General features: G+C 37.8%; 2 protein-coding genes across 2 annotated transcripts; one reads left to right on the top strand and one right to left on the bottom strand.

The window, feature by feature from the left end:
• Positions 1 to 8,051: 8,051 nt before the first annotated feature.
• Positions 8,052 to 11,307, bottom strand: LOC111918978 (uncharacterized). The gene is made up of 2 exons (XM_052770681.1): positions 8,403 to 11,307; positions 8,052 to 8,302 (listed from the first exon to the last, which is right to left on the bottom strand). The coding sequence occupies exon 1, from the start codon at positions 9,444 to 9,446 to the stop codon at positions 8,481 to 8,483; it is 966 nt and encodes a 321-aa protein (XP_052626641.1). The 5' UTR covers positions 9,447 to 11,307; the 3' UTR covers positions 8,052 to 8,302; positions 8,403 to 8,480.
• A 1,193-nt stretch (positions 11,308 to 12,500) lies between these two features.
• LOC111918979 (BTB/POZ domain-containing protein At5g66560) lies at positions 12,501 to 15,091 on the top strand. Its single transcript, XM_023914589.3, has 4 exons — positions 12,501 to 12,867; positions 12,951 to 13,020; positions 13,117 to 14,436; positions 14,535 to 15,091. Exons 1-4 carry the CDS (start codon positions 12,827 to 12,829, stop codon positions 15,069 to 15,071), a joined length of 1,968 nt encoding a protein of 655 aa, XP_023770357.1. The 5' UTR covers positions 12,501 to 12,826; the 3' UTR covers positions 15,072 to 15,091.
• Positions 15,092 to 22,099: the final 7,008 nt, after the last annotated feature.

The following is a 22,099-nucleotide window of genomic DNA, read 5'->3' as shown; positions in this document are numbered from 1 at the left end:
ACCCTGGGCTTTTTGCCCGAACCACCCGAACCCGAAACCGCCTCCGGTTTCCTCTTCTTCTCCATCTCGAGATCAATCTCCCTCTCCCAAGCTCTAGCAATCATGTCGTCCAGTGTTTTGCAACTGGACCGGCTCACAAACATACGAATGTCGCTCCGCAACATCTCGTGATAACGGGCCTTCTTCATCTCCTCGTCTGCTGCATACTGAGGAACAAGAAGGGCCCGCTCCCTGAACTTGGCGGTGATCTCCGCCACTGTCTCGGTAGTCTGGGTCAGATCCTGGAACTCCCTGGCTAACTGTTGTACCTCAATGACCGGTGCGAACTCCGCTCTGAACCTGGTAGAAAAATCAGCCCAGGTCATGGCATCCAATGCCGCATCGTCCCCGATGGTATGCCCTACCTCCTCCCACCAGTCACGTGCCCTGTCCTTCAGGAGACAGGACGCCAATCTGACCTTGTCCTCCTCGGGACATCTGCTAGAACGGAATGCGTTGGCCACATCCGCCAACCACCTGGTACTCGCTATGGGGTCCCGTGCCCCGTGATAGTCAGGAGCCCCGCATGCCCTGAACTCCCTGAAAGTGAGTGTGCGCGACCCCATCACGGCCGCCATCTCAGTACGGAAGGTACTCAGTCTCTCATCCATCATCTCCAAAATGCCCTCCTTGATCGAACCGAAGATCACAGGAGTCTGCTCAAGTATGATGCGAGTAATCTCAGAAGAAAGGAACTCTCTGGTCTGCTCATTGATCTGTCCGACCTCCGGGTCGGATCCCGATCCTGATCCTCCTCCGGCATCTGAACTGCCGGCTGCTGGCCTCGGACGCAAAACTACCATTCTGAAACATATCATAACAACCTCAGAACATTGAAATATTTCAAGGGATCATGATACGACTACTAGCTTCCTGGTCTAATCTTGGCCTTCCTTGATTCGAATACGGATCCTCTGCTTCCAGTAGTATGGGCCCCTACTACCTTCCACATCTATCCATACGTTCCTCAAGAACTGCCTCGACTTCCCCAAGTCACTTCTACTGCTGCTATTCCCTGCTACTCTCACCCTAGGCTTGCCCTAGAGAAAACTCGAGCTCAATACGACTGGTCCTCAGCTGCTGTAGGTCTCCTTGCACTGCCAGTTAGCCATCACCTGAACACCATCACATGTGATGAGGATCGGATAATCCTTCAAGTAAAAGATCCGTCCCTACAACGGTTGGACTCAAACAAGAGCTGCGCAGTAGGGCCAGTTCCAGCACTCTGGGATTATTCAAACCTGATTACATGTGGTGTGACGTGTCCACCTAATGGCTAACTCCCATTACTCGGAATCCCACTAAGCACAAAGCAAGCAGCATTCGGACAAGGGAAACAGACTCACGCAAGCTATTCTTACAACAAGAAATTGCACTAGCATAGGATGCTAAGCTCACACTATCAGGCATAACCTAAACAGGCTATCCTACTGCTGTCTACTCAATTCTAGCATGCAATATTCATAGAGCTGTAACACATAAGCAGGCACATAAGGCATTCTCCTACACCCTTAGCCCTATCCTAGCATGCTGTTCTACTAAACTGAAATTGAACAAATAACTTGTATGGGTAATTTGGGAGTACTTACTTGAGCTCGGTTGACCGCATGCACACACTTCTATCTTAAAACAATTCTTTTCCTTCTAAGTGTTTTCAAAATTCTTTTGTAAAAACATTTTATTAAAGATCTTTTATTTCCCCTTAGTTTGAGTTCAGATACACCCGAGAGTGTATCCGAATCCCTCAAACCAGGGCTCTGATACCAACTTGAAACGACCCAAAAATACGACCCAAAAATTTTGTTTTTAATATAATCAAAACTGCAATCAGAGCATCATATAATAAAACCACACGTGATGTATTCCAAAACACGATAAAATACTGTGCGGAAAAACTATGTCATACTACATCAGATCAAACATCTAATCAATCCCAGGCTAAATCTGAGGCGGTGGTGTGTGCGATGCCGTCATCCAGAGCTCCTCCCTTTGCTTGCGGAACTACCTGAAACCAAAACTGAAACTGTAAGCACGAAGCTTAGTGAGCTCCCCCAAATTACCACATACCATACAATAATATACCAAGCACATACGGGGCCTTGCCCCCTCCATCGGACCGAAGTCCGAAGCTGACTGACCGGGACCTTATCCCCTACATCGGACCGAAGTCCGAAGCTGTCACCGGACCGAAGTCCGAAGCTAACTGGGACCTTGTCCCCTACATCGAACCGAAGTCCGAAGCTGACATCGGGCCGAAGTCCGAAGCTAACCGGGACCTTGTCCCCTACATCGAACCGAAGTCCGAAGCTGACATCGGGCCGAAGTCCGAAGCTAACCGGGACCTTGTCCCCTACATCGAACCGAAGTTCGAAGCTGACATCGGACCGAAGTCCAAAGCTGACTGATCATAGCATAACATATTCCTAACATGTACACACATAATCTTGTCTGAGCCACAAAGGCATCAAACATGCTAACTACTGCATATCATAACATCCGGATACTACTGCTAGCTAAACGGGCCGGCATGGTGGCCTTAGACCCGTTCCTACTGAAAAGGGAACTCACCTCGAAAACTGGCGGCTGAGTGTGTGTGCCTGAAAGCTACCGGCTGCTGCTTCCGAAACTCCTCGGCTACAAGTCCATGAACACACTCAATCAAATACTAAACACTGCACTTGGGGTAAAACGACTCTTTTACCCTTGGTCAAAGTCAACTTACTGATGGGGCTGACTCGCCGAGTTGGGCCACCCAACTCGCCGAGTCCTACTCTCACTTCTCAACTCTACATGCTGCTACTCGTCGAGTGTGGCATCGACTCGACGAGTACCCTCTTGATCCAAGAACTCAGATGATCTTCATCCGACTCGCCGAGTCAGATGAACAGACTCGACGAGTTGTTCTTAATCCTCAAGGAGATTGCCTTGGACTCGCCGAGTTGTATGAACAAACTCGCCGAGTCCCTCCATTACTGAGTCTACTCTTAACTCGCTGAGTCCACTCCCTAACTCACCTCGTACACTCGACACTGAAGAAACTGAAGAACTCGGGACTCGCGACCTGACTCGTCGAGTCGTTCCTCCGACTCGCCGAGTCGCCGCCATGCAACATATTTTTACTCGATTTCTCTTGAATCCAACACATGCAAAAGATAGATCTAGGTCCATTAAGCTGTTTTACCACGTAAAGTTTCCAACTTTACGTGCACAACCACATGAATGAGGGAAATAAGACTAAAATATGCACAAAAAGGGTAGATCCATGGCTAATAAGCAATGTAACTCCAAAAAGACAGTGGATATGGACTCTTCAACACCCCAACACTCAGATCCAAAGGTATTTCGGCTCAATAACACAATCAAGCAAGCATGAAGCTTGGAACAAGCATCAAATAGCCCTTAAAAGAGCTCTAATGGAAGTTTAAGCATGAAACCAGAAGGGAACTCCGAAAATACCTCAATAAGTTCACCCTTGACCTTGGATCTTGGCACTAGAACACGTTTCCTTGCTTCCTTCTTCTTCTCCTTCTTCACTCCTTCACAAAATGGGACAAGATCACATATAAGCTCACAAGAGGAAGGTTTAGGGTTTCTCACAGTGCTCTCAGGGGGAAAGTGACGAGATGGAGGCTATAATGGGGTTTAAATAGTGAGCAAACCCAGGGAGTTAGGGTTTCACCCAGACGGACGGACTCGCCGAGTCCAGGATATGGACTCGCCGAGTCGCCGGCTCCCGCGTGCACAAGATGCGTGACCCGACTCGGCGAGTCAGGCTAGAACTCGCCGAGTCCCTCTTGAAAACTTAGCCCAAATCAAATTAATTAACATACCGGAAACGGGTCGTTACATTAATACTAATTAATTCATGACTTATATTAATCAAATAACAATATTATTATTCATTATATTACTCTCATAATATATCAATAGTATTTATTCTCTCATAATAAATCATCCTATCAAGTTGCTATGGTGAAGGCAACCCAAAAGGACCATGCATAATCAGTTCAAATACTTGCCTAATATAGTTGCAGCCTTAGACACTATTCCAACAGAGTTGAGAGGTGAAATAGACTGTGAGGTGAGGATGAGAGGTGGACGATGTGAAAAACCTTTTTCCCAAATGATGGCCCCGTCATTCAGCAGAGTATGGATGACAACCACAGACTATTCTAGACAGTCCAGTGGAACACTAGCAGGCTCGCAACCTGTAGGTGTTGTGAACGATGTGTTCACCCGGTGTACTCTAAACCCTGGTGTCCATGCAGACTTGGTGCCTAAACCTTGGTGATCATGCAGACTTGATGCCTAAACCTTGGTGATCATGCAGACTTGATGCCTAAACCTTGGCGACTATGCAAACTTGATGCCTAAACCATGGCGACTATGCAGACTTAGTGCCTAAACCATGGCGACTATGCAGACTTAGTGCCTAAGCCCTGGCGACTATGCAGACTTAGTGCCCGTTGTGTAAACCGTGGCAATGATGGACTTCGTGCCGTTCCTTAGGATGATCCTTAGGAATGAATAAACGAGGAATAACTGATTCTTAGGGTAGATCCTTAAGACTAAAGAAGATAATGGGGGTGGGTAATTGGGTTGACTGTTTAAACATAATAATTATATTATTGTGGGTTGAAAACCCTATATACTCACCAGGTTTCCCAACTTGACCCACTCAGTTTATTTATATCACATGTGTCGATATGAAGTGACATTACACTGAGAGATTAAGGAGATATAGATCACTAGTGTAAATGAATGTAAGTTCTATTTATGATTATGTTTATGTATTGACGATGACATCCCAAATGTTTTAAAATGAATAAAATACGTTTCTTCGGAAATGCATTGATAACGTATTTATCGTGTTTTTCTGGGAATAAATTCCGCAACATTTTTATTAAAAGAGGTACTCTGATTTTCATAAAGCATAAATAAAATCGGTCTTTTCTGGCCGTGAAAATGGGGATGTCACAGTCGACATTGGTGCCTTCGACCAGCTAACTTAGTGAGGAGACTCACCTCGCACTGTCGAATCTCATAGAAACATTCTTTGGCTGCTGGCCCGTGAAAATCCCCGTGCTATCAATCACAAGTTAATCATCCATCAATAATCAAATTCGAACCACACTAAGTGTCCCAACTAGGGTAAAAGACCTTTTTACCCTATTCATAACTTGGCCCAAAGCCAAGGCCTAATTCAACAATCCAAAAGCCCAAATTCCAATTAAACAACCAAGGCCCAAATATGGCCTAATTTTCCAAATTGGGCCCAAATCCCATAGTGGGCCTTTCAAAATAATTATCAATCCAAAACCTGATGGTCTAAAAGGGCCCAAAACATCTAAGCCCAAAGGATATCTCAAAATGAAGCCCAACTACCGAAATTCATTCCTGCTGAGTATGTGGGGCGTACTCAACTTGTACGCTAAGCGTACTACCTTAAGGGCTTGTACGTTGTGCGTATAGGCTTGTACACCCAACGTACTCCTCCATTCAGCCCAATCTCATTTTTTCTTCCTTAATCCGTTAAGACATTGATCCAAAACATAGATTTGACTTCCTTGAGTTGAATAATCATGTAAAGTTGTTAACTTTACGTTCATACATGACTAAATGAAACTCTTAAAGCTCAAAAGGACTTATTAGGTAACTTAACGCATGTATGTGACCTTAAACCTCATAAATGTTGCACCTTTATGCTTAAGAACCTCATAACAACTTAGATCTAAAAGAATAAGTCCTTCAAACATCTTAACTCATCAATCAACCCAAAAAGGAACGCAAGAGCATGAAAATCAAGACAATAATAGATCTAAGATTTAACTAGTCAATATTTGAACTTGCTATCTCTAAGAGCTTGCAAAGTGATGAATGATTCCGGATCTCTACGTTCCCCACCAAGCTATGAACCTTCATCCTTCTTCAATATTCAAAATGAGAAAAACAACACCAAATTCTCCTCAAGAGCTCAAATGCACATTAATGGAGGCTAAGGGTCGATTTGAGGGTTCTAGGAGGTTTGGGGGTTGGTAAAGAGGCCATCCCTAAAGACTTAAGACGCTTAATTAGGGTACACACACTTAAAATTAGGGTTTCTTGCACCCCTCGTACGCCTAGTGTACTCCTCATACACCCAACATACTCCTCGTACGCCCAATGTATGAGGTAGAAGCTTCGCGATCCATCCCACTTGGTACGCTAACCGTACACCAGTGTACGCCCAACGTACTACACTTCGCAGCAATACGCCCCCGCATACTAAGGTTTCCTCTTAAACCCTAAAATACTCTGAAGACCATAACTTCCTTAATATACATCTGATTTTGAAAATCCTTATATCCGTGAAAAGGTAACGAGAAGCTCTATGCTTTAATCAACTCATACTTGCCTTACAATTTCATGAACAAAAATCCAATTTCTACAAATGCCCGAGCCGACATATTACCAAAATACCCTTTGGCTTCAAAAGACAAACCGAACACCCATGTCATCTAAATTACATCATCCACCTCCAAATGAGTCAAAATCTCAATTTCTCAAGGGTCCTAAGTCTGCTAATACCCAATCCTTGATCACCACCTCGAATTAGGAAACAATTTGGAACAGGGCGTTACACTTGTCCAATAAATGTCCTTTACCATTTTAGGTCAAAATGACATAATGTTACCTAAATCTCATGCATGGCTCCAAATCATACCCAAGGTCTAGATCTACAAGATGAAACACTCTAGGTACATACAAGATAGATAAAGTTGCAAGCTTTATTTGGAGTTCTTCCATGAACTCCAACCACCATCATGAAAGGGACATAGAAAGCCATAAAAACTAGACCTAGCTAAGGAGTTCAAGCCTTTAAATATGGGAGAAACCCTAATCTTCATGGGCTTAAGCTGCAGCTTCACCACACCGTGGTTACTTCTTCACCACCTCGTGGTCACCAACCATACACGATTATCATTTAAGTGACATGGCCACACTGTGGCTGACAACTTGCCATGTCGTGGCATAGTGTTTCCCCCAAAATCTTATCTTTGAAATCCTTAAGTCTTTAATCAATTGAATCAACAAAACGGGTGTTGCAGAACTTGCAATTTATTCTCAAAGTGGTCATTATATCCCAATAGCACACTAAGGTCAATGGACTTTTTTTGCCATTAAAGATGATTTATTTTTTTACTATCTAAAACTCTTTGTATGATATTTCACAATTCCTTATTAATTTTCTTTTTCATATTTTGTAAACATATATTGTAAAAACAAAATAAAAAACGAAGTTGTAAAAATATTTTATGAAAAATATGTAACAAAGAAATAAAATATAAAGTTGTAAAAATAAATTATTAAAAAAATTAAAACAAACTGAATAATTAAGTTGTAAAAATAATTGTAAAAAACATGTAAGAGACTGCATGTTGTAAAAAAATTAATGACTTTACATAACCAAAATAAAGTTCTATAGCCTTAGATAGTTAAAAAGAAAACTCAATAACCTAAATAACCAAACAAGATTAAAGAAATCTACTGTTGCGGGTCATGATGGCTACTTGACCACTTTGGCAAAAATTAAAAAGTTCAATAATATTTTAAAACTTAAAAGGAATTGTTTTGATGAGGTTTTTATTCCCTTTGGTGACATATTTGAAATTTTAAGAATTCTTGGTTGTTTGGTGTTTCCAAACCGAGAGCGGCGAATCTTTTTGGTGCTATTTTTATACAGTCTTACTTATTACTCATAGTGTAATTTTAAGATTGAAAATACATTAAGGCCATGGGGTATGGTAGAAGAATGATGTGCATCCTACTTACATATTCATTACTTACATATTCATTATATGTTTATTAATCCTTGAAAATAGTTATCACTTATCGTTCCATATTGTTTTTCTTTTTTTATTTATTATTTTTTTACATTATATTAAATAAAAAACACAACAAAACATTAATAAAAATAAAAATAATATTTTTAAATTCAACATACATGCTTACTAATAAAATAAACATTGATAAACATAAAAATGATATTTTTAAAATTCAACGTACATTTTACTAATAACATAAAAATTAATAAAAAACACTGAAAAAAACTACTCGTTTGCATCGTTGTCCTCATCGTCCGCATACTCATCCACTTCGTTTTTGTCTTCAAATTGTCGTTGCCATATGTGCTCAGTCAAATCTTGACGTAAATTGTGATTTGTTTCACTATTTTGTATTTCCAAAAGCCTTGTAAATTATGATGGGCTGCCGACTTGTATTACTGCAGGTGGATTGAGCATATCATTCGAAGTATACGTACAAATAGCTCTACCCTCTTCTTCTAGTATCATGTTATGTAAAATAACACAAACTTTGATCACCTTCATCAATTTTTCCCTTTCCCATGCTCGTGCTGGATATTTGATTATGTGCCACTTCTGTTTGAGGACCCCAAACGCCTACTCCACATCCTTCCTTGCAGATTCCTGTGCTAATTTGAACAATTTCCTTTTTTCATTAGCTGGATATGTGTATGACTTGACAAATGTAGCGTACTCTGGATATATCCCATCAGCAAGGTAATATCCATGATTGTATTCACGTCCATTAATAATGTATGACATGTTTGGTGCTTTACCTTGCAAAATATTGTTAAATAATGGAGATGCTCCAAGCACATTCAGGTCGTTGTTTGACCCTGCCATACCAAAAAATGCATGCCAAAACCAGAGGTCCTGTGAAACAACTGCTTCTAGTATAACAGTAGGCACACCATGATCACCTCGTGTGAATTGCCCTCGCCATGCATTGGGACAATTTCCCCACACCCAATGTATACAATCAATGCTACCTAGCATCCCTGGAAATCCATGTTTAGCCTGATGTGCGACATACAACTGTTCTACATCATTTTTGGTCGGATTTCTCAAGTATATATCGCCATAAAGCTCTATAGTATACTCACAAAAAAGATATGTGTATTCTCGACCGGTCCTCGCAGACATCTTCAAATATTCATCTGAAGCGTTTACGGCTATGTCGTACGCTAATTGTCTAAGAGCTGCTGTGCATTTTTGAAACGTAGTAAACCCACGTTTACCCCTAGCATCCCATTTCAATTGGAAGAACTCATAATTGTTTTCCAAATCTCTAGCTATACGTAGAAATAAATTTCTACTGATACGAAAGTGATCCTCAAACTTCGATAGGTCGTATAAACTATCAAGGTTAAAGTAATCATGTACTAAAAGTTCGTTCGCCGCCTCTCGATCCTGGTTGATGGACTTTCTTCGTTTCTTCTCGACATTTGAAAATTCGCCTCTCTGACGTACAATGTCGTGTGCCGTAGACAACAACGTGTGCATAACCAACTCATCATCATCAGATGATGAAGGAGAAGAAATGGAATCCAAAAAAATATTCATATTCTTTTTGTTGAGTGTGATTTTTTTTGTAGTTGTTGTAAAATATGTGATATGTATTATGTTTGTATATATATGTGAGGTTTTAGTTTTGAAAAGAATTTTTTTAATAAATGTTAACGGTCAAGAGTAAATGGGAGAAAACGGTAAAAAAAAGCAACCAATCAAATTGCGCGTAACCACTCGTGAACCATGTCAATCAGCGTCACATTCACCAGGGAGGGGGGTGGTGTTCACGCGTAAATACCCCCCTCCACGTCACCCTTTACGCGTCAAACTACCTCCATACCACATGGCCTAATTAGGTTGGGTTGTTCAAGACACCACCTAACTATTGCATGATGTAGTTCCTGTGCTTGGCTAGTTTTATTGCTAGTGCGTTTTTAATAAGTTTTCGTCGTTTAAAAAAATATTCAACATAGTTACCCTTATAATATTGATGTTTTTAGTGTGATCGTATAATCGAGATTAGGTTGAGATAAAATTGAATAAAAGTTTAGCTATAATGCGAGCTTGAAGTGTGTACCTTGCACACTTTGTTAAGCTAACTTGATATTCGAAACATGGGGGGCAACACCCTTGGTAAGTTTCTACGGGCATATCGTTCATGGTGATGGAAACAAGATCCATATATAACGATTATATATCCCTTCAACAGTTTCGTTCCAAAACCTAAGCATTGTGTCTATTCCCAACAACACAACTTTCTTGCCTTATCTTAACCGGAATCAATTACCATGGTATATAATTATACTTGCTAGTTTTACATAACACACTTTTTCATTATATTTATCTGCAATTTATCTAAAGTGTATTAAATAAAAACAAGATATTTAATTTTTCTTGAATATCGGATTTTGCTTTAATCCAAATTATATTTTTCCGGATTATCAAATTTTGGTTTCATGATACCCATAATAGAAATTATAGATTTTGAAAAGTGTTTACACACCATTCCTACGATTAGTTAACTTATGACTATGATTGTGCTGGTCATAAATAGTACCACATCAAAACTATATAATTTAGTTGTTATTTTCATAAAGTTATTTTGGTCATCATTTTATGTTACTTTTATCAATATACTATCCTATTTTTTAATAAACTATTTGTTAAAATTTTCACACATTTTAGATGACTTTCTAAACCATCTTATAAGTTCAACTTTTAGCAATATTTTTAATTTTACTCACTAGATCCATTAAAAACATAACTTCATTATTTTCCTTAAAATTATGAAGTGAAACTATCACTTTAATTGCCATGAAAATTTCAACTTGTGGTATTTATATAGTAGTATATAAATGTATGGTGAAAGTGGGAAGAAAAGGAAAATGAGTTCCTAAAAAGAGGAACATTCTATTTGTGAAATTGGCCTTTATTGCCATCATGCCAAATGGTCCCCCATAAAAATATGAACGCCTTTGAGTTGTTAAAGCAAACCAACCAAAATAGCTTTACTTTTTCTTCATCCGGTGCTTGCAAAAGTAGCCATTACGCCAATACCGTGGGGTATTCATACCAAAATTATTTTCAAACCTCAATTTTTCTTACATAATAATAAATAAATTTTATCATCGTATTTCATTTCATATAAGATATTAATTATCATTATCCTATAGTATCAATAATAGTGGACATGTTTCTGTATGCACAGACAAATTGCGGGTAATTTGTCAAAAATCTAAAAAGAGCATATCCACATTCATACTATAGTATTCAAAAAACTAGATTTTTTTTTATTATTTTTTAAATTAAGTTTTTGAAACATATAAAATGACATAAAATATAATTTTTTTTTTTAAAATTAAGTTTTTGAAACATATAAAATGACATAAAATATAAATGTTTTAAAAAACTATTTTAAATAATTTTTAGATTAACTTTTTTGTTTAAAATAAAAACTTTAATCTTCTACTTCGAAAGATTTTTTTAGTATGGGTTTATTTCTTAAAATCTAAAATTATGTGACAGATTAATCCAATCGATAGTTGATAATTAAAAGGTTATTTGATAACAGAAAAACTAATTATTAACTAATAAAAATAGTATTTGGTAAAAAAGAGTTGATAAGTTAGATAGAAAATATAGTATGACATAAAATACATGTAGAACAATTTTTTATTTTTTTATAATTAATAAATGTTTCGTTTTAAACATTAAAAAGAAAAACACTATGAGCATGTTCGGCAAAGAGCGTTTTGGAGCGTTTGAGAGCTTCTATCGTCTAACATTTAACAAAATGTTTCGTTTTAAACAGAAAGTCATGTTTGACACTACAAGTTTCTAACTTTTAGTTTAATCAAAACGCTTTAAATCCAAATGCTACTTCATATAATGTTTAACAAAACGTTATAAGCTACAAGCTAGTTTTGCCGAACACGCTCTATAAAAATGATGATTTAATGTATAATTACGTTAATATGATAGAAAATCAAGTATCCCATTTAATTCCAAATAATTACCTTTTAAAAATTCAATTCCTAATAATCACATATCAATATATTTACATTTTATTATTTTAAAAATATTTATAAATATGATTGGTTCAGTTCGATTTATATGATTTGATTTTAGATGCAAAACATAATTGAACCATATGCATTTTGTTAAGAAAAATTAGAAACCACACCATATCTTCTAGTAATGGTTCAGCTATATCGGTTAATTTAATTTTGCTCTGGTTTTTCGATTAGCATACTCACCTCTATTAGAAGCTCGTAGCAAGAAGTCTGAAACTTTGCTTTTATTTGTATAAAATATTTAGCAAACTAGCAAGTTAAAAATTCTGAAAACAAAGCTTCCAAAAAAAATCAAAATAGTTTTGAATTATGAGTATTTATAAAATGAAAATTAAGAACTTCTATTATGGACTAATTTTTTGTTCTTTTTAATACATTAAAAGTTAAAGGATTATAAAAACTCTGAAACACTGTCCTAAATGTCTTTTTTATTTTTTTGTTACCAATTTTGTTTTTCTTTCGATTATGCTTTTTCTTGGTGTAAAATGAAACCTTTAAAACCCTTAAAAAACCTTTTTTTCCTGAATTTTTTTTTTCTTTTTTGTTTTTCTTGGTGTATGCTTTTTCTTGGTTTAATCTTTTAATATCTGTCCTCGAGCAAACCGTTTATGAAAATTCAGGAAAAGAGAATTCTCATGATTATATTGAAATCATTGATCCACTTCCTTTTTCATCTTCGTTTCCAAGTTCCATCTGTAACATCCCCCTGATTCCAAAATCCAAACACTTTGCCTTTTCTCCTCCACTTTTCCACAAATTCGATCATAACCTTCTTCTAACAAAGTCAAAAATTACCTCACTAGTCAAATATGGATCTAGTTTGATCCTTTTCTCACCTCAATCACCTTTTCCCCGGCGATTATGGCCACTGATATGCCAGAAACTTCCAAACGACAAGCATGGTAATTGAAGAAATAACAAGTAATTTGTATAATTGAATTGATTCTTTTCTTTTTGTTTCCCTGATTTTGATTTTTGTTAACAGGTTTTGCACCACCGGACTACCAAGCGACGTCGTCGTTGATGTCGGCGACGTGACCTTCCATCTCCACAAGGTTAGATTTAGCTTATAGGTTACATTGTTGATTTGTTTCTCGATTGATTTTTATTTTTTTGTGAGTTTAATTGTTTGATGAAATGATACTTTTCAGTTTCCTCTTATGGCTAAGAGTAAGAAGCTTAACGAGATGATGGCAGAACAAGAATTGAAGCATACTGTTAAAGCTACTGACCTGAGTGAGTCTGAAGAAGATGAGCACGAAGAGATACAAGAAGAGAAAATGGCGGGGACGGCGGCGGCGGAGGAGTACTGTCATGTCACGCTTCCGGATTTTCCGGGGGGTTCTGAGACGTTTGAGACGGCTGCCAAATTCTGTTACGCCGTGAAAATTGAGCTCTCGTCGTTAAACGTAGCGCCACTCCGGTGTGCCGGAGAAGTTTTGGAGATGAGTGAAGAGTATTGTGAGGATAATCTTATTTCCAAAACTGAGAGATTTCTTTCCCAAACCGTGCTTCGAAGTTTGAGAGATTCAATCAAAACGCTGAAATCATGTGAGGATTTGTTGCCTTTGGCAGAATCGCTTGGCATTGTTCAGAGGTGTATCGATTCTATAGTTTCCAAAGCTTCGTCGTCGGATCCGTCGCTGTTCGGTTGGCCGGTGAATGAGGCTTCTAATTCCCGTGCCGGTGCTGGTGCTGTATCTTCACGTGAAACGAGTTCGAGAAGAAAGGGAGTAGCGATCACCGGAGGCACAGGCGGCGGAGATAGGTGGTTCGATGAACTTGTATTTCTCAGTCCGCCGTTGTTCAAACGATTGTTACTCGCTATTAAATCTCGAGATCTGAACCCTGAAATCATCGAAAATTGTCTCATTTCCTACGCCAAAAAACACATTCCCGGCGTGAATCGCATTGGTAGGAGATCATCGTCTTCATCTGTACTTTCAGAGATTGAACAGAAGGAGCTATTAGAAACAATAATCACGAATCTTCCAGAAGAACATGGCCTGAGAACTTCACCGGAGGTGATGATATTCTTCGGAATGTTGAAAGCAGCAAACATTCTGAATGCTTCCGATCATTGTCGAGCAACATTAGAGAAAAAGATCGGATTGCAACTCGAACAAGCAACTCTAGATGATCTTCTAATGCCTAGCTACTCCTACCTAACGGAAACATTATACGACGTCGATTGTGTCCAAAGAATACTTTCTCATTATCTCCGTAGCTTAGATCAGATACCACCGGCTGATGCAAATGTAATCGAAAACGACAATGGTGGCGCCGGCGAAAATCACGCAAGATCTGTAACGATAATGCTCGTCGGAAAACTAATCGACGGTTACTTATCAGAAATCGCATCAGATACAAATCTGAAGCCGGAGAAGTTCTTGGAGCTCGCCTTCGCATTACCGGAACAAGCAAGGCTGTTCGACGACGGACTCTACAGATCCGTCGACGTTTACCTCAAGGTAATCGGAAAATTTCGTTGATCCAAATCCATAACCATATCCAAATCAAAATCAATCACTTCGAAATCTAAAACCTATAAGATCTTCTTCTGTTGCAGGCACATCCATGGATAAAGGAAGACGAACGGGAGAAAATCTGTGGAGTAATGGACTGCCGGAAACTGACATTAGAAGCTTGCACACACGCAGCACAAAACGAACGTCTTCCGCTTCGAGCGGTGGTGCAAGTCCTGTTCTTCGAGCAGTTGCAGCTCCGGCAAGCAATAACCGGGACACTGTTATCTACCTCCTCCGCCGCCGATATTCAGGTAGATCAAGAGGAATCCGACGTTGAAGTCGTCGGAGTCACGATGACGTCGGCGGTGAGAGAGAATCAGGTGCTCCGACTAGACATGGATAGCATGAGGACGCGCGTAAACTATTTGGAGCGTGAGTGTTCAACGATGAAAAAAGCGATTGAGAAAATAGACAAAGAGGGCCCACCTTCTGTGCCACGTGGCTGGAGGGAGAAATTTGGGTGTACATTTAAGACTCAAGTGTGTGACTCACATGAACCGAGTTTCGTTGAGGCTCCAAAGGGTCGAACCCGGATCCGAACCCGAATCCAAAACCATCGGCACCAAAAACAGCACTAGTGATTTTTTTTTTTTTTTTTTTTATTTATTATTATTATTATTATTATTATTAATAAAAAGAGTAATTATCTTTTTTTATATTTATAATGATAATGGATTATATTTTATTTAAGTAGAAAATATTTTATTAGAAATTGTGGTTTTTGAGATTTGATTTTAGTGTTCCAATGTGGTAGTGGAAACTGAAACCTGTTTGGAAGCAGCTTTTAGAAATGCGACTCAATTTTGTTTGGTTGTGACAAAAAAAGGTCCGTTCTAAAATCTTTAGTTGGTTTCAGGGAATAATAACTTTAGATAGGGCCAGCAAACTTTATGATCAACAAAATTGGTAGTATTATGTTGGGTTTTTATTTAGTTTCTGTTTTATTTCATTGTAAGTATATTTTCCATTGATGATAAAACTTTAGCTGTTTTTATCTTTCAATTTTTATGGTATCATAGCGTAATTCGATCCGTGGTTTTTGATTTTATGTTTGAAGAAGGTTTTATGTTGAGGAGCAATTTTGCGGATCGATCGGTTTGGGGAAGAACCCTAATTCGTTGGTATTCAATTGGGTGAGTATGGTACTACCAAAGATGATTTGAATAGCCTGTGTGCTTTATCAAATTTTGCTAACAAATACAGTTGGAAACAAACTTCCGAGTCTTCCAAGAGAATGATATCACTGTTGAAGATTTCTATTCGGTGATATTTAATTTGTGGGAATAGTAATGTTTGTTATAGTTTTTGGAGCAAATTGTAAAAAAATCATTATATTATCATAAAATTTTGAATTTGACACTGATTTTCTTTTTCTTGCAATTATATTACTATATTTAAAATATTGTTGCAACATCAACCAACTGGTTCTCCTGGTAACCACTTTTTCCAAATTGCAATAAAGTCACTGTGTTTACCAAAATTGCGATTTTGACGATGTGTTTTTTTTCCTTAATTGTGTCACTATATTTACAATTTTGTTGCAGTGTCAACCAAATGATCAGTTGTCATCAATCTAGTACGTTACCAAATAAATGACACGACGATATTGTGACGTGGAAGCCACATTACACCTCTATGTGTCGCGGCACATTTTATCAAATACACCTGACTCCACACGTCTAGCATTGTGTGCATGAAAGAAAAGTCAGTCTGACCCATGGCTGCAACACGACCCTCTATAGGGCGCGACGCAGCGAGGCAAAAACTTTCCTATAAACGGAGGGTCACCCCTCCTCATTTCTTTCCATCAATTCTTCCAACCCTCTATCGCCAAATTGAGTAAGTTACACTTACTGTTAAGTATTTTAGTGTTGCGTCTTGGGCCTTTTGGTTTTGTAATCGGATTGGGCTTGTCTATCCGTAGTTATCTAGAATAGTTTCCTTTTATCTAGATAAGTTGTTAGGGTTTTAATATAAATATATGCATGCATGTATGCGTATAATAGAGAATAGTCGATTACGTTGATTCTTGTAACCCTATAATACCTCTACATATTGAAGTTATTTATCGAGCTCTTCTGGGGTATCTTTGCATTAATCATTCGACATATTCAGTGCAATACTTGTGTTCTTCATTACGTTCTTATTTATATTTTGCTTAGAATCATACGATCCTGATAGAACATTGTTCTAACAATTGGTATCAGAGCAGGAGATTGTGTGATCAATACACTTTACTTCTGTATTCTCAAATCTTTAGGGTTTCCGCTTTTATCGAAGCCGTCGTCTTCTTAACGACGACTACTCAGTTTTTGATAAAACCCTAATCTCAAGTTTACAGGTAAGATTCTAGCAGCTCACCATGTCTCACGACGATACGCATACAAACCCAATTAACATCTCAAACAGCATCGGATCTACAACTAGAGTTCCCATACTCTACACTCAAGACTACGAAGTATGGGCTCATCACTTTGAAGATTACGTGGTTGGATCTGAAGATAATGGCTATCTCATCTGGGAAGCTATCATTCTTGGACCGTTTGTGCATTCAGAAACAAACACGATCGTTAAGACACAGAAGGATTACAACAAGTTGGTCACAGATGTTCAGAAGATGCCACAAGATGAGAAGAACAAGATCCTGTGTAATGTTAAAGCCATGCGAATGACAAGATTCGCCTTACAATCTGACACTTTTCGACTTGTAGGCTCATGCACAACTACTAAGGAGATCTGGGAACTGATGAAGATCTGGAACACTCCATTCAAACTCTGTTGCTGTCAGAATTTGGAGTTTTTGAACAGAAACCTGAAGAGAAGCTCATTCAGACCTTTGATCGGTTCAATAATCTCTTAAGTAAGATGATCAAGCATGGAATTGAGAGGAAGCTAATCGAGCAGAAAGTTACATTCATGAACGGGCTCAGACCAGAATGGATGGCTGTGGTTTCCACTGTGAAGGCGCATGAATAGTTCAAATCCTACTCACTGGCGAAACTAGTTGGGATACTAAAGTCACATGAAAGTGTTGTAACTAAGGAGGTGAAAGTGGTCTCTGGCATGGGATCGCTGGCTCTTGTCTCTAAAGGAAAAAGTGTTGTTGAGGAAGAAGAAGAGTCAGACATGTCAGAATGTGATCTTACAAGTGAGGAGTATGCTTTAATGATAACAAATCCAAAGAAATTCGCAAGAAGAAAATTTCCCACCAATAAGAACCGAAATTGGCAGGGAAGTTATAGTTCTGAGAAAACAAAAGATGAACCGAAAGTCTCTTCTCAAAAGGAGGAAGAGAAAAAGGAAAAAAAGCTTGCAGGAGACTCTGGATACGACTGCAACTATTGTCACGGCAAGAACCACTTTGCCAAAGATTGCATGTTAAGAAAGATGGCTGAGAAGAGAGAGGGTGAAGATGATGAAGCGTATTACATGCGTAAACTAGAAGAAGTCAAGAAGAAAAAGGCTTCCAATAGCTCGATGAATGCACTAATTGTACAAGAAAATGCAGGGGAAGATGAGTTCGGTGGTGTAGAAGTCTGGTCAACAGACTTTGAAGACGAAGAGGTTAGAAGACCCACTCATGGAAAGGCGCTTGTGGCAAATAATGAAGGTTCTGGTGGAAAATGCTTTATCGTCACTAATGGTCCATCAACCGAAAGTGCAGACACAGAACCGAACTTGACAGAAAACAAGTGTTTTGCAGCCAAGCCGGTGAGTGAGAAGATCAACGACTGCGATCGATTGATCAAAAAGGTACATTCTATCCTTGAATCTCTTAAAATTCCCAAAACTGAATTTCTAGAAGAATTAAATGAACTAAACTCAAAATTTTCCAACCTAAGTAGTAGCCTCATGCAAACCCGCTTAGCAAACTCTAACCTAACTGACCAAATCGGCAGGGTGTCTTCAAAAAGTGAGGAGAGGAGGATCTGGATTGAGCAGAAGGAAGCAGAGTTAGTTACCTCTTAATGTGCTAGACATTTGAAAAATTTTAGAATGATAAATATTATAGCATTTACAATCGATCCTATACCCGAAGCGTATGGGACACGATGCATAATGTCTTACATAAAGATATGATACTTTACCAATCTTTTGCCATAATATTTTATGTGTCACATTCTCACAATTCGAACTATGAAGAGAGATGCTGTAATCATAATCGAAATTTGAGAACACACAATGTATCCTTTGACTGAAAATATCAAAATTTCTCAATCTAAGCTTTAGATTTTGAAATGAAGTATAATATTCTCTCCCTTAATTATAGCAAAACAACTTTTCAACCCATGCAACTTTGCAAATTGAATCTTGTTTTCTATAATTAATATTGCTAACTTGCAATACTCGCCATAATAATCATACAATCATAACACTTACGCTCCCACTATCATGATGATTATTATCATATAAGCATAACACTTATGCTCCCACTAGCACACGAATTGCAAAGTTGGCAATATTAATTATAGAAAACAAGAGTCATACTTTGCAAAGTTGTAAGAGTTGAAAGGTTGTTTTGCTATAATTAAGGGAGAGAATATTATGCTTCATTTCAAATCTAAAGGATTAGGTTAAGAAATGTTAATAAACTTAGTCTAAGGTACATAGTGTGTTCTTAAAATTTCGATTATGATTACGGCATTCCTCTTCACAATTCGAATTTTGAGAACATAGCAAATAAAACATTATGCGTCGTGTCCCATACGCTTCGGGTATAGGATCGATTGCAAATGATTTAATGTTTGACCATTCTAAAATTTTCCAAATGTCGAGCGCATTTAGAGGGAAAAGGGACTAGAATTGGTTTTGACTAAAATAATTAAACAACTATCAAAGGACAATCCAAGTTCGACGAGGATTGGTCGCTTGTGAGTAGTTGGAAGTATAGTATTGGAAAATATGGAAATGTTTCCATATTGGATGGACCATATCGACATCATTACAAATAGATAAGATTCTATTAAGAATGAGTTGTCATATGGAACATATGGAAGTGTGTCCATATTGGGAATTGAATATTGAGAAATCTATGATTAGATTAGAAACTTCTATGCAAAAGGATGTTCAAATGTACTTTGAGTGAGAGACATCACGTATATGGAATTGTCTTGTAACAATCTCCGATAGAGGACTTTGTAATATCATTGGCAATAGTCTTTGTGACTTTGGTGCAGTGACATTACGAAAGGATAAGTTGCATAGAATGTTAGAATCTAGCATATTCTATAAGTAGCAAGAATTTGATATTCTTTAACTTATGGAAAAAGGATTTGGAGTTGAGAAATGAGAATGATTGGAAATGTGTTCAATATGATCTATTTCACAATGTAAGAACCATAGGTAAACATTGTGTGCATGCTAGGAGCATGGGACAAGTGTTGTAATTCAAGTAAGAAGTTGATTACCCGGAACTACAAATAATGAGTAATCAATATGGTGATAAATAAAAGGTGTTTTATTTATGCTCAAAGGGTTGAGGCCATATGGGATTAGTATTATTCTTGTGTTTCACATTTGCATGTTTTGACTTCCAGAATAATTGAGTTTATTAAGAATAATCGAATTATTCAAACGGGCCACAGTCGTTCATATGTTGGAAGTAGATATGAATGAAGATTGTCGTGAATTGGTGTGTGGATTGTCTAGAAAAGTATTAGACATAAGCAAATGTTTGCTGCAACGTTCATGAGTGCTTACGGATATGATTTGAGCATTGGATTAAACCCACGCTCACTTGGATCACTTCATGAATTGTATCACGAGTGATTAGTGAGACGATAACATCTTATATTCTTGAAACCGAGATGTGTGAGTTGTATCTTGCAAATCGGTTGCACATTGATAATATGTAAACGCACCAGTAACTTGGTGTTATAAAACATATTGTTGTGTGTAATTCGGTGGGTGAGTGCAAGCGAGCATTGTATCAAAGTTTATCCATTCCTTTTATCCAAGGTAGGATAAAAGCGATATCTTTGGGACCCTCGATGGTTTAGTGATGACAAACGTAAATGCTCGGCCGGGCTAGGGCTAATTTGATTTGTTCAATTAGTCAGTCGTCATAAATCGGAAATCGAGATATAGTACAAAGAGAATGATTTGAAATCATATCTCATACGATATCTAGAATGGAGGAATATATGATCCCTTATCTAAGGACACGCGTATTTGATATAATCAGAGTTGACAGCGGCTTTGGAAAGCTACGATTGCAGATCAGGATCCGAAGTCATACGCAGAATAGTTGTTAGACTTATCCAAGTGGGAGATTGTTGGATTAGTGTCTAAGTCCATAACTATTTTGGTATGTACTTGACCCGATGGTGCATGGTCCTTTTGGGTTGCCTTTACCAAAGCAACTTGATTGGAGAAATAAATAAAGAGAGAGAGGTTATTATGATTTATTAATATGTTATAAGAATAATATATTAAAGGAGAAATTGGTCAATAATTAATTAAGAATTCATTTTGTGATCAAGTGTAATTAATTAAACTAGAGGGGCTGAATTGTAATTATGTGATAGTTACAAAATAAGGTAAGGATTATCTTATATATATGGTGAACGAATTTGAGGTGATAATCACTTAGAATTCGACTAGGATAAGGGTTTCTAAGAGTTATCTTATGGTTGCTTGGTGGACAAGCAACTAGATAAGGATAAGGACTGAAAACCTAATCCCAACCCTATATAAAGACCCCTAAGGCCTTAGAATTCGTGTACTTCTTCCCAAGAGGATCTAAGGATGAATTCTAACCTCCCTCCTCTCTCTTTATACCTTCTGCACTTGCTTATGGTGTTTGTAAGCCATTAGAGGAGTGACACTTGTGACTCTCAGCTTTCCAAGGTCAATTCAAGGAGGAATTGGATTGTTATTGCTATATAACAATCAAGGTATGTTCTTAAACCTAATTACATGTGTATTCTGATTTCCATATGCTAGAATTAGGGTTTATAGTCTTGGATTCAAAGTATGTACAATAGAGAAACCTAGATCCAAGCATTAGGGTTTGTATGAGCACATAGGATGTATTATGACCAAAACCCATCAGTGGTATCAGAGACATGATTGGTTTCTATTGTATTGATGCTTGATGTAACTGAAAATCGTGTTTTGGCCTCACTGTTCGACCTGACTCGGCGAGTCACTCTTGGACTCGGCGAGTCAGCCCTACTCGGCGAGTTCCAGAGGGTGACTCGGCGAGTCGGTGCGTCAGACAATGCTTATCTCGGGATTTCTTGCTGTTTTTGCATTGGGATAATTACCTTATCATGTTAGATTAATATTAATCCGATTATATGATATATTTGACTATATTTTTAATCTAATTGAAGATATTTATCAATTAATAAGATAATTGTTTCCTTATAAGATAATTGATTAATTATTTTAAGTAAATTGATAAATTATTTTGCAAGAAATCATCAAATATGGATAATTATGTGATTAAATGTTAATTTGAATTATTTGTTATTTGATCCTTGTTGTTATGAAAAGTTTCATATTTGGCCCTTTAGGTTTTATAGTTTAAATTTGAACCCCAAAAGTTTTGTTGTTTTGAAATTTAAATAGTTGAAACCCTAATGTTTTTGAAAAAGGTTTC

This window comes from Lactuca sativa, chromosome 4, assembly GCF_002870075.4.
Source record: "Lactuca sativa cultivar Salinas chromosome 4, Lsat_Salinas_v11, whole genome shotgun sequence".
Lineage (NCBI taxonomy): Eukaryota > Viridiplantae > Streptophyta > Magnoliopsida > Asterales > Asteraceae > Lactuca > Lactuca sativa.
The sequence above is the reverse complement of the archived record's forward strand: the minus strand, read 5'-3'. Positions and strand labels throughout refer to the sequence as shown.

Excerpts from the sequence above, each read along its gene's own strand:
- LOC111918978 (XM_052770681.1), bottom strand. The coding sequence starts at position 9,446 with ATGAATATTTTTTTGGATTCCATTTCTTCTCCTTCATCATCTGATGAT.
- LOC111918979 (XM_023914589.3), top strand. The coding sequence starts at position 12,827 with ATGGCCACTGATATGCCAGAAACTTCCAAACGACAAGCATG. Across the intron at positions 12,868-12,950 it reads ACTTCCAAACGACAAGCATG|GTTTTGCACCACCGGACTAC; the intron begins GTAATTGAAGAA and ends TTTTGTTAACAG. Across the intron at positions 13,021-13,116 it reads TGACCTTCCATCTCCACAAG|TTTCCTCTTATGGCTAAGAG; the intron begins GTTAGATTTAGC and ends GATACTTTTCAG.